The sequence below is a fragment of the Cervus elaphus genome, chromosome 5, assembly GCF_910594005.1.
Source record: "Cervus elaphus chromosome 5, mCerEla1.1, whole genome shotgun sequence".
NCBI classification, from domain to species: Eukaryota; Metazoa; Chordata; class Mammalia; order Artiodactyla; family Cervidae; genus Cervus; species Cervus elaphus.
This window is the reverse complement of record NC_057819.1, coordinates 57,449,954-57,462,832: the sequence shown is the minus strand read 5'-3', so window position 1 is coordinate 57,462,832 and position 12,879 is coordinate 57,449,954. Positions and strand designations below refer to the sequence as shown.

General features: G+C 46.4%; 1 protein-coding gene across 8 annotated transcripts in view; it reads left to right on the top strand.

Annotated features, from left to right (window-relative positions):
* Positions 1-12,879, top strand: part of ZNF827 (zinc finger protein 827) — a 186,736-nt gene that overhangs the window by 169,654 nt on the left and 4,203 nt on the right. For 2 of the 8 annotated variants that reach the window (XM_043902546.1, XM_043902549.1), the window contains exons 11-14: positions 697-863; positions 8,911-9,102; positions 9,464-9,641; positions 11,626-11,637. In XM_043902546.1, coding sequence (XP_043758481.1) covers positions 697-863; positions 8,911-9,102; positions 9,464-9,641; positions 11,626-11,637 — 549 coding nt within the window. Of the gene's footprint in view, positions 1-696; positions 864-8,910; positions 9,103-9,463; positions 9,655-11,625; positions 11,659-12,879 lie in introns of all 8 variants that reach the window. The other 6 variants (XM_043902550.1, XM_043902551.1, XM_043902552.1 and 3 more) reach the window with 6 other exon arrangements.

Below are 12,879 nucleotides of genomic sequence, written 5' to 3'. Positions count from 1 at the left end.
GACTCCTCTGCTGGCTTGGGAGCCCGGGGAGAGTTAGTTAAAAGGGAAATGGTCATGGAGGTGGCGCTGTGTGGGGTCCAGAGAGAGGAAGGCTCGGGGGTTATTAGCGGGGAGGTCCCTACATCCGGGAAGCTCCCGCCTTTATCATTGAGCAACTCACTGCTTCCTGAGAATTATCCTAAGGAAAAAATGAGTCTGAGAACCGTGAGCAAATAGCCCTGGAAGTATTTCCTCCTTTCCCTTCGTGGTGTTATCCTTTAGGACCTAGAGGTGCCTGTTTCTCTTCCATATTCAACCATGAATCAGTATTTGGTGTGCTTACTGTTTACAGCCCGAGTTGTCAGGCTGGCGAGTTTTATCGGCACACCAGCTCCGCTAATATCTTGGCCAGCCTGTCTTGCATCCCTTTGCCCAAAGGAATCAGTTAGATGATGTAGAGCATCTGGAATCTGTAATTTTGAATTAACTGTATGATTATTTAGTATCATTATAGCATGCATGGGCTTGTTACATTATGCGGGCGTTTAATCTGTCTGGCACAGTGACCACTTCCAAGCCATCCCAGAAAGCGGAGGGGTTTCCTAATGCCTAGCCCTTTGGTGGGACCAACGCATGTCAAGGTCGGGATTTGGGAGGGGACCGCGTGCTCCCGAGTAGCCTCCATTTGGAAGCTCACACATCTCTCTTTCGGTCCAGCTGTCACGTGTGTGGATTTGAGACGGAGCTCAACGTCCAGTTTGTCAGCCACATGTCGCTCCACGTGGACAAGGAGCAGTGGATGTTCTCCATCTGCTGCACGGCCTGCGACTTTGTCACCATGGAGGAGGCGGAGATAAAGGCGCACATCAGCAGCAAGCACACAGGTGACCACCCTCCCCGTCAGCCCTTCCCTCCCTTCTCTCCGCCCCTCGCCGCCCCGCCTGACAGGGGCGTCCGCGTCGCCGTGACATCTCCTTCCAAGAGGGTGCTACCCTGTAGCCCCAAGGCCATTGCCTGGCCCGGCTTATGCCCCGCCAATCTGACACAGTCACAGGCTCAGATGCAGTTGAGAGGCTCTGCTGGTTCCTCATCCCAGTCATCACCATCATAGGTAACAGTCATGGAGCTTTGACGACGTGCCTTTGCACCCTGGATCTCTTATAACCACCCTCCGCTGTCCATATTACTGTGGGTGTACCACACAGGGGAGACACGGAGGCTTACCAGGGGTCAGGTGTTCTCTTCAAGGTCTACAAGCAGCCCTGAGCACGCTCCTGCTGGAGCCCGCTCTGTCCACGCTGTTCTGATGGCCCCTGGCAGCCCCGGGCAGAGGGCTCCCCTGTCTGTTTTCTGGGGTCAGAGCCCAGCGCGCCTATCTCTGCGGGCTCCCCTCCTCTTCCCTGAAACTGCAGCCCTGCCCCCTCCAGAGTGATGAACGGCAGCTCTGTTCAAGCGCAAAGAAAACCAGCTTCTCCTGAAACCACTCAAGGCTGCAGCCAAGACTTTGGCCAGCACTTTCCTTTCCTTTAAGGCCATGCTGGTTAACTCCGTCCATTTGATAATGTTAACATTTGACTCCACCATGCACTCACCCTCTCCCAAGTGGTGGTTATGAATGACACCAGCGTGCAGTCATTAAGTGACCACGAAGAGGAGCTCCCCCTGCCTTTTGCTTACAAGTCCCTAGCAGAGGTTGCTGACCGCCAGCCCCAGGCAGTGGATCTGCCCTTTGCATCCTCGGCCCGTGAAGGATTTGGGAAGGGGCATTTCCCTGACAGCTGTGCCGGCGGTGTGCATGGACAAGAACCGTCTCTCTCTGCTGTACTGGCCGCCTTGGCTCCGTGGTGCCAACAGCAATAAAAGCTTGCTTTTGTCAGTAAGTTGAGCAGCTCTGACTCGGAGGTCTGCAGAGAGCCGTTATGCTGAGTGAGGAGGTGCATCTTTACAGTCGGTTTTCTGCCTGTAACCACATTAGCACCGTGGGCAGCAGGTGAGCTGGGAAACCCACATCCAAGACAAATTAAATTCAGCATTTCTGAAGTGGCCAATGGAGAGAAAGGCCAGCCTCGCTTCCATTTCCACTGGCTTTCAGATTTTTTTTTTTCTCTTTTCTGTTACACTTTCCTTTCTTCCCTCTCCACCCCAAAGTGCGCCTCAATCCAGACGAGAACCTTCTTCCTCCCGCCCTGATCCAAGCCCCTGCCACACCTCCCCAAGGAAACCATAGAAACTAATGCCTGGAGAAAAGTCGGACTTGGCGTCACCTAATTGTCATCACTGGAAACTTCACTTTCCCGAGTAACCGCTGCAGACACTCACCTCCTCATTGCCATGGGGAACATGGCAAGATCTTGTTCCCTCTGAGATTGTGAGAAAGATTCCTGTTTATTAGTACAGAGAGCCCAGAGTGAAATGCATTAAAGATGTTTCTCCTTTAACACAGTAGAAGCCTTTAGTGCTGCTCCTGTTAGGGAATAAGGTTCTATCCTATTCTATAAGCTCAGGGTGTTAAGCAGCGTATTTCTTGAGGGCCAGATAGTAAGTATCTCGGGCTTTCAGGCCATACAGTTGCTGTCAGTACCGTTCGGTCCTATTGGATGGAAAGTAGCCACAGATAATATGGAAAAGAGTGGGCATGGCAGCGTTCCACTAAATCTTGATTTACAAAAACACGAAGTTAAATTTGGCCCAAGGGTTACAGTGTGCTGACCCCTAGTTATAAGCTAATGGTCTCACAAGGGGGGTTTCTTATATCTAGCTGCTGCTTTAAAGCGTTTGAATTTGCCCCAAAATACGTCAGTCTACATCTGTAATCAACAGGCTGTGTGATTGCAAAGTTATGATATAAAACAGTATGTATACTCTATAATGGGGCTTCCTTGGTGGCTCAGTGGTTAAAAAAAAAAATCCATCTGCCAGTGCAAGAGACATGAGTTCGATCCCGGTATCAGGAAGATACACGCAGGCAGATTCTTTACCACCGAGTCCGGGGCAGCCTGGTCATTTGACTTACCTGTCATAAAAACGGGCCTCTTGTGTTTCAGTGCCCCGGGAGGTCTGGAGTGCTTTCTCGTTATCTAAGTGAAGTCATGACCTACAGGATAAGCTCTCCTGAGTAGCAGATTGTTACGTCGTCTCCCTTAGAATCCACGTCCTTCTTCACACTTCCTTACTGGCTCCTCTTACCCAAGACACACTGGTGAATGAGGTGCTGAGCAGGAATTTGGGGAACTGTCTGCTGTTCAGTGTTTGACTCCTCCTTACCCTCTTCCTCTCTGGCTCCTTGTCCCTGCGGAGAACATCAGGAAGGGAAGACATTCCCTCTGGTGCTTTCTCAATGCAAATTTTGCTGCAGTCTCTAAATGTTGCAATAATGGCATTAAGGAATTTGAACAGCTATTTGGAAAATGCAACCATCTGTCTTCACGTCACACTGACACCAAAATAATTCCACATAACTTACCCCATCCCTGTTAACAAATCAACCCTAGAAAGGCTTGAAGAAAATAGAATATTTATCAAATTTCCAGAATGAGAAGCATTTGTAAGAGCTTGAGCGACACACAAAATCACAAAGGAAAAAAACTAAGAGATTTGACACAGGAAAGTTTCTTCTGTTTGCAAAAGAAAAGCAAAAGAGAAGGAAAATTTAAAAAAAAACACAGTCTGTAAAATGTGTTTATAAAAATGACCAAAGGTTAACGTATTTACAGCATGGAAAATTCACATAAACTGGTTAGAAACACTTAAAGCCTCCAGTTGAAGAATTTACAAAGGACATGAACAGTCAACTCACAATAAAAGAAAGAAAAACTAATCACTTAACATCAGGAAAAATATTCAACCTTGCTAGCAGTCAAACTAAAACTCAGAAGTGGCTTATGTTTCACCTATTAAGTCAGAAGCATATCTTATAATGTTCTCCACTGTTGCCAGAAGCTGCTGATCCTCCTGTGGCCATGGCCTTGCAAAGGGGTGGAACTTTTGAAAACTAATTAGTATATACCAAGAGCCTTGAAAATGTAATGTTCTATGACCCAGTAATCCCACTTCTGGGAATTTATCTGTAGGAAAAATAAAAGCAGCCAGTAGAATATTAATTTTAATTTAAAATATAATTTTAAGGAAATATTTTAGGAGAGTACGATAAGTTGAAGGCTTCCCAGGTGGCACTAATGGTAAAGAATCCGCCTACCAATGCAGGAGACCTAACAGATGTGGGTTTAATTCCTGGGTCGGGAAGATCCCCTGGAGGAGGAGATGGCAACCCGCTCCAGGATTCTTGCCTGGAGAATCCCATGGACAGAGGAGCCTGGCAGACCATGGGCAATAGGGTTGCAAAGAGTCGGACATGACTGAAGCAACTTAGCATGTTTACACATGCATGCAGAATAAGTTTACTCCCTGGATATAGTACTATCACTTAAAACTATTAATTCATAATTATTTCTATAAGTTTTTTGAGAGGCAACTGTAGGTCAGGTATATACAACAGCATGGGGAAATACAAAAAGTTATTAATATTATTATATTTTATAAATATTGTATGTTATATTTTATAATACAATAATATAGTCTTCAACAATGCTTACCATGAGCCAGACATTGTTCTTGGTGCTTTGCATATAAAAACCCATTTGAGTCTCACAACAAATATATGAAATACTGATATTATTCCTATTTCTTAGATGAGATAATTGAAGCACAAAGTTAAATATCTTGTCCCAGATTATACAGCTCCTGAGTGGGGCAGATGGCATTCAAACTCGGGTATTCTGGATCGTAAGTCCTTATTCTTAACCTCTATGCAATTAACGGCAACAATTTTTAAATTGAAAGGACACCAAAAATGTAATGGTATTTGTATTGAGGCAGAAAGAGGGTTGGTGCTTTTTCTGGGCTCATCGCTCAATTTTTGTCATTTTAAATTACAAAATATTTAGGTTTGTAATGCTCTCTTCAGTTGGCCGTCCTAGAGTTTGAGGTTGCATTACCTGCGCACAGGTGTCCTTCACCAGAAATCTTTGCGATGCTGAAGGTCAGTGACCGCTGGGATCACAGTGAGCCTTGGATTGGGCTGACGAGAGCACCCTGGCTCCCTCCCTACGGATACAGTGAAGGGGGATGTGGACTGAGGGGAAAGGAAGTTGTGTCAACAGGATTACAGAGTGAGTGGGCTGGGCTTGTGTCCCCATGCTGTAGCCCGGAGTATTTGCCATGGCTCCTGTATAGTTGGCTTCCCTGGCTGCTCAGTCCGTAAAGAATCTGCCTGCGATGCAGGAGGCCTGGGTTTGATCCCTGGGTTAGGAAGATCACCTGGAGAAGGAAATGGTAACTCACTCTAGTGTTCTTGCCTGGAGAATCCGCGTTTCTTCATTTAGGTAGCTCTCCCCAGTGCCATAAGCCTGAGGGTACTTGGAGCTATTCTTAAAGATGGTAATTAAAACTACCTGTTTTTATTTATTTAGTCCACACTGTGCAGCTTACAGAATCTTAGTTCCCCAACCAGAAATTGAACCTATGTCCCCTGCAGTGGAAGGACAAAATCTTAACCCTGGATCACAAGCAAAATCCCCAGAATTATCTGTTTTAATTCTAAAAGCTAGTTTAAGCATCCATAATATTCTGTTGGTAAGACCAGTCTTAGAGGATGGATTTGCTGAGGCAATGCCGGGGACTCAGGGCCTCCACTGAAAATATTCTGTTTGTCTACAAAATGTGACTGAACTGGTTCAATATTTAGATAAGAGACTGGCAATCATGGTGCTGGCTTCCCGGGTACCAGGGGAGGGATGTGGGTTAAAGGCATGTTCCATCTCTCCATGATGGGTCAGTAAGTGAAGTCACCTCCTGTCTGTCCAGGAACCAAGTTCACTTCTGCTAAGGAGCAAGATTTTTTAAATTGTCAACTGAAGTAAGAGTTGGGTGTGCTAGGCATAAGCACAGCTCTTAAAACAGAAACATTGAAAACATTGTAAACTGGTAAATATTTTTCCTTCCTCTTTTTACACACATGTTTTAATTGGACAAGTAATTCATGGTCACTCCAGAAAATGTTGAAAGCCAAATTAAAAAAAAAACAAGCCTAAGGCTGATCATTTGATAGACTAGATGTCACCACCTTTACAGCTTTGTTTAAGTCTGGACTTTTTATGCCTATATACAAAATATGACTTATTTTTTTAATCTCTAATAAAGTTTGTTTCTAAGAGTTTACAATCACCAGATTACTTAATTGGCTGATTTGAAAGGAACTGAAGCACAGTCTCCTTATATTTGCAACCCTAAACTAACCTAAAACAACCTAAGGTTGCATTGAATTGGCTTGGGGACAATGGACATCTTAATATTGAGTCTCTTGAACATGAACAATGTATCAATCATGGTTATTTGGGGTTTATAATGTCCATTTTTATTTATTACCATTTACCTTCAAGTGATAATATTCCACTTCATTTAGTATAAGAACCTCACAATAATTTCTCCTCTCCCAGCCTTCAGGTTACTGTCCTCATATATTTACCTGTTATAATTGCTACCTTAGTTTTGAACAAAATTACTTTTATTATATTTTAAAGAGCTGTTAAATAGTCAGAAAAGTTTGTCTGTCTACTCATGCAGTTATCATTTCCAGTGTTCTTCTTTCTTTTTGTGTAGATCCATGTTTTATATTTGGTGTGATTTTCCTACTGCCTGAAGAATTTCTTTTTACCATTTCTTACAATTTGGGCCTATGGTAATGATTTCTTTTAGCTTTTTCATTGTCTTTTTTTTTTGCTGTACCATACAGCATGTGGGATATTTAGTTCCCTGACCAAGGATTGAACCCATGACCCCTGAAGTGGAAGCACAGAATCTTAACCACTGGACCACCAGGGATGTCCCTTTTGCCTCCATTTTTGAGACATATTCTCACTGGGTATAAAGTTTCAGGTTGACAGTTTCTTTCAGTGCTTTAAAGAGGTCACTTCATTACTTCTCCCTTGCATTGCTTCCAGTGAGAAATCTGCCATCATACTTACTTTTGTTCCTCTGCGCACAATGTAGCTTTTTTCCTCCGGCTGCTTTTAGGCTTTTTTCTTTATCACTCGTTTTGAGCTATTTGATTATGATGTCTCTTGGTATGGATTTCTTTATCTTTCTTATGCTTAGAGTTCATTATATATCTTGGGTCTGTAGATTTACGGCTTTTCCTCGAATTTGGAAAAATTTTTGTCTTTTCAAGTATTTTTTCTGCCCTCCCCACCCAGTTAGGAACTTCAGTGGAACTTATGTTGAGCCACCAGCAGGCATCGCACAGCTCACTGATGCTTTTTTCATTTTTGTGATTCTTTTTTCTCTCTGTTTCATTTCAGACCATTTCTATTGCGATTATCTTCAAGTTCACTCATCTTTTCTTCTGCCATGTCTAAGTCACTAATAATCCCATCCAATCTGTTTTTCATCTCAGACACTATGATTTTCATCTCTCGGAATTTGGATTGGGTCTTATTTATATCGTTTCTATCTCCACTTAACTTTCTGAACATATAGAATACAGTTACAATAAGTGCTCTTATGTCATTTTCTGTAAATTCTAACAACTTTGTCAGTTCCTGGTAAGTTTTGATTGGTCGATTATTCTTTCTGTCTTTGGGTAGTGTCTTCTTGTTTCCTGGCATGCCTGATCATCTTTGTTTGATGTCAGACATTGTGATGGTTACCTTGTTGGGTGCTGTATACTTTATGTTCCTATAAATACTCTTGACTTTTGTCTTAGGCATTATTTGGCAACTTTGATCTTTTGAGGTTCTTGCTGTTATGATTTGTTAGGCAGGTCTGGAGCAGTTAGTCATTACCCACTAGTAAAAGATCTTCCTTGTTTTTCTACTCAACGCCTTGGGAATTATGCTTTTCTAATTTGTCTAGTGGACACAGACACTGTTCTTTAAGCCTGTCAGATGGCCTTTTCCCCTTTAACTTCGGGTGGTTTCCTCACACACGTGCTCTGATCCCGACTCTTCTGTGTGTCCTTGGGGGACCATCTTCAGGTCCCCAGGTTCTCCTCCTGTGCCTCTCTTTCCTCTCTGGTGCTCTGTCCTGCAAAGTCCAGGCGTGTTAGTCTCAGAGCCTCAGCTCTCTCTGCGCCGTTCAGTGAGTCTGACAGGTGATTCCCCGTCCCTGCACCGCAGCCTGGATGGTGAAGTTACTCAAGACGGGAAGCCCGGCAGTCCTAGGGCACACCTCTTTTCTTCCCTGTCTGGCAGGGGTCACTCCTCATTGCCTTATGTCCAATGTTGTGAAGATTATTGTTTGATAAACTTTGTCTGTTTTTTTCATTGTTTCAGTAGCAGTGGTCAGTCCAGTCTCTAGCACTCTATCTTGAAGAGAAGCAGAAGTCTCCTGACGCTAGATTTTCTTGGTCTCTTGATTTGTTTACTACTGGCTTTGAGGGAGAGCCCAGTGCCCTAATGAGGAGCATAGGCACTAGAATCAGACCAGGTGAAGTGTGGTCCAGCACTTAAACCCACACCACCGAGGCCGCATTAGCCTGGCTGCACCTCCCTTCCCGTGTCTGTAAAATGGGGATGATGATAGTCCTGGCTTATTGGATTTTTGAGAGGCTAAAACGAGATCATGCATTTAAAGCATGACACAGTTCCTAGAACACGGTAACACATTCATCTTAGCTATAATTTAAATTATTATTTTAGGACCCCAATAAATACTTGCCAATTGAATATCTACTCTTGGCCCAAGAACCATATGTGTCATCACCATAGGTGACTGGGACCTGGGACCCAGCACTGGTAAAGCAGGACACCTCAACGTGTGCTTCCTGAATGAAGGTGCAGCCAGGAGGCCCCAGCTCTCCCCCACCCATGATTGCTATTATTCTAGGGTTTTTATCTCCTAAATAACAGACCTGGTTTGTTTTTCTTAATTTTTCAGGGGAAGACAGGAAGACCCCCAGTGAATCAAATAGCCCTTCTTCCTCATCCCTCTCAGCTCTGAGTGATTCAGCCAACAGCAAGGACGATTCAGACAGCTCTCAGAAGAACAAGAGTGGGAACAACCTGCTGGTCATCTCTGTCATGCCTGGGAGCCAGCCCTCCCTGAATAGTGAAGAAAAGCCAGAGAAAGGTAAGGAAGGAGGTGGGCTGGTCTGCTCAGTCCTATCCACTCCACAGGGATGACCCCGTCTTGAGATAAAGCCCTGGAGAGAAGTGATGTTGGGAAACAGATATTAGACATAGCCTCTAAAATTTGCATACGGTTTTTTTACTTGGTTTGCATCGGCATATGGAATGGAATGAAAGGATGGGGAGTGTGACATTGATTCCAAGACTGTGTCTTTAACTCATTTTAGCTCAGCGATGCAGGGCACGGTGCCTGGAAGAGTGTAGCTGGAGGGAAAGAGAAGAAGGAGGGTGGTCTCCGTCCCACTCCTGCCCTCCTCTCCCCCTGCCCCCTGCACCCCTACACCCAGCCTCGGTCCTTGCAGGGTTCGAATGCGTGTTTTGCAACTTTGTCTGCAAGACGAAGAACATGTTTGAGCGCCACCTGCAGATCCACCTCATCACCCGGATGTTTGAGTGCGACGTGTGCCACAAGTTCATGAAGACCCCCGAACAGCTGCTGGAGCATAAGAAATGCCACACTGTCCCCACCGGTGGGCTGAAGTAAGGAAAGCAAGTACAGAACCTTTTACTGTGTTGTTTTATTGAACACCCTGCCTCCATCCCCGCCCCGTCCCCTCCCCTGAAGGTGTTTGGGTCATGGAGAGGGGGAGCTTGGCCTGGGCGGGGACATTAGTCGGGCACACCTCTGCTGCCCTTAGCTGGATAGGAATTAGACCTGTCCCCCAGGGGGTCAGCAGATGTCAGCACAAGACTCCCATTCCCCAAGACAGTCAACTCACTGAAGCAGCCCAACTCGGGTATGCAAGAGTAAACTCAGCCTACACCACTTGAGTTCTGTTCAGACTGGATCGTAAGGGACTGAGGGGCTATGATGTGTCCGCACGTGCAAATCATTACACTGTCACTGCACTTCACCATCTCTATTTTTTAGATGATTTGCCACAAGTCTTTTAAATAAGCACTACAACTACCCCAACCACACCCGCCTCCAGATATCAGATACTTGCCAGTGTGAACAGGCAAGAGGCAACACTTTTCGTGCAGAGATCACGTGCCTCGTGTCTTCCTGCAAATATGCCTTATGCCTTCCCAGGAGCTGGAATTGGGATCTCGCTGGTGTCGCCTTCGTGAGATCTGACACCTCCGGTCACATGTCCTTCGCAGATCCCCAAAGACCTAGACAATGAGCGTCATCATTAACCAACATCTGCAACAAGCCCTCTGGTCAGAAGAGAGACCCATCCGTTATTATCAAAACACGCTGTGTGTCTGGCTTGATAATAGGTGCTAAAGGGCAAACAAGGAATAAAACATAATTCCACCCTCGGGAAATGTACGTCCAAGCTCTACCAGAGTTTAATCTTCCTGGCGCTTCTGAATCAGAGGCCCCGTTCACAAGGCACTTATGTTCTAAGAAAGAGAAAGAAGCATCTGTCACTGGGCACAGAAAGACACACCATTTTCAAAGCATAATTATTCATGTTTAGCTGAACTGATGGTGTAATTAAAAGAATGAAAAATGACATTTTACTTAACACAGGAACAAGAACACCTCTTGTTTTTAAAAACACGTTTATCTTTGAAACTCACAGCTTGCCAAGAGAGGTGGCATGACTGTCCTGAACGGGCGAGGGGTGGAGCAACCCAGCAGGAGCTCGGGAGTCAAGTGTCGGGGGGCAGTGCAGTGGGGAGTCCCTAGGCTCTTGCCCGGTCAGGGGAGCCCTCCTCAAACACTCCCCCAGACAGAGGAAGTGGCACCCACCGTCAGATCCCATTTTGGTTCACTCTTGGGGCTGATTAGGTGGGATGGGGGGAGGGTAAGAGGAAGGGGAGTGGGGCGATGATCATTCAAGACTACCAGTAAATGGGAAATGCCTAGCACGTGCTCATCTGGGAATTCAATGTGGTTTATTCCCACTGTCCCCCTCTAAATGTTAGTGTACGTATTTTTTAAAAAGCCATGTATTTCCTTGGTTGGTTTCGTGCTCACTGCCCTTCCTGGAAGCCCAGTCACGCCCATTACCTGCGGCCCCAGCCAGTTGTGGCTTTGCCAGTTAGAACCCCCTTTCCTCCGGGATCTAAGGAGTTCCCAAGCCTGACCCACTGGCGAGGATGCCGAGTGAACCCTGATGCTTTTGCAGGTGTAGACTTCCCATGCAGTGCTAACGGTCCCCTGTGTAATAGTTTATGTTCTAGGCTGACCAAGTAGAAGAATACTTTGACAAAATTGCTAATGCCTTCTGGCTATACAGTGAGTCTTTTTTGTTTTTGTTTCCCCTTCACCATCTCAGAGAAGTAATTTGTCAGAGAGTGCCTTTACGATAAATAACGGGAACATAGAAAACCCTTTCCCTCTGCCTGAGCAGCGAAAGAAAGATTGAGCCGTGGGTCACAGAAACGTCCTTAACGTGAAACAGACTGCCGATGTCTAAATTGCTTTTCTGTGATGGGACTGCTTGTACTCTATATCCTGTTCATAATGCAGATCAAATAAGATTATACTATTATTTTTCTTTTGCCGTAGCTCAGGACAGTGGTGAGTTTCAGACTCCTCTAGGTAAGGCCCAGCTTGGCGTAGGGGTTGTGTGTGCACCTGACCTGGGAATGGGCTTTATAGTTCTCTTGCGTGCACTCTTCTGTGAGCTGAGGTTCCGAGGCTAACGGCGGGCTTGGCGCTGAGGAGCAGTGCACGGGCACTGGGTGTGTTGGGCTCTGCTGAAATCCTCTCCAAACCCTCCGGGGACAGTTCACTCCCGGGCCCTGCCCTTGCAGGCGCCAGTCCAGAGCCGAGGCAGCCACTTTTGCATTTGCATCCTCTTGGTAAAGAGAGCATACACGCTACAGCCATCATACCAACCACCGACTCGAGCCCGGCAGCTTCTACAGAGCGACGCTTAGCAACCTCTGTGAACCTGCCCCTCCCTTGCCCTCCATGCCCCTCTGGACAGCCAGGGGGCCCGGGGGCAGCGTAGCTTCACTGCCTAGGATGGAGAGGCCCAGACTTTGTCCCGGGGCACAGCCCGCCCATCAGGTGACGGAGCTGGGCCTGCAATCGGCCCTGCTAGAATCTGCCTAAACGACTTGTAGAGACCAGTCCAGTAAGGAATCCGTGCCCACTATGGGCTTCTCTACCGAGCACTGCAGAGAATGCAGAAGGAAGGGGAGTCCTGCCCGCTGAGAGCTTATGGTCCCTTTGGATGACTATTATTTCCATGATGTAATAACATTAATCATTAATAATGCATTAATGATGTCTTCAAGATCCAGATAGCAGCTGTCTCCCTCGCCCTGATCCCTCATTCCTAGACAGGCGGGTGGGTGGGTCTCCTTCTCCTGAGCCCCAGTGATGCTTCTCACCTCCCCTCCCTGGTGGAGAGAAACCCAGTACTGTAGGAGAGACAGGTTTTAGGAGTCCAGATCTCTGTATCTACAGCACACTTGCTCCCACACGCAGACACACACACACACAGGCCTTCTCAATCCTAACCACCCTTTAATCAGCACGATTCTGACCCCTACGACTCTCTGCTGGAGGTAGCTCTCCCCTATAAGCTGTTCTTCAAAACTCTGAGCCTTTCTGCGTGTGCTTGATGTGGTGCATGAAAAGTCGATTCTTTGTGTTGCTCCCATCTAGAGGGGAGGTCTTGAGGGTGAGCCCTCGGCCGCAGCTGGTGGGAGGCGGGGAGGGCTCCGAGGGGCCGGGCGGGGGGTCCTGGAGGGGAGAACAGCTTAGCTGGGCGCCCCCCTCCAACCCGGCACTGGCTCTGCTCCCCTTCCT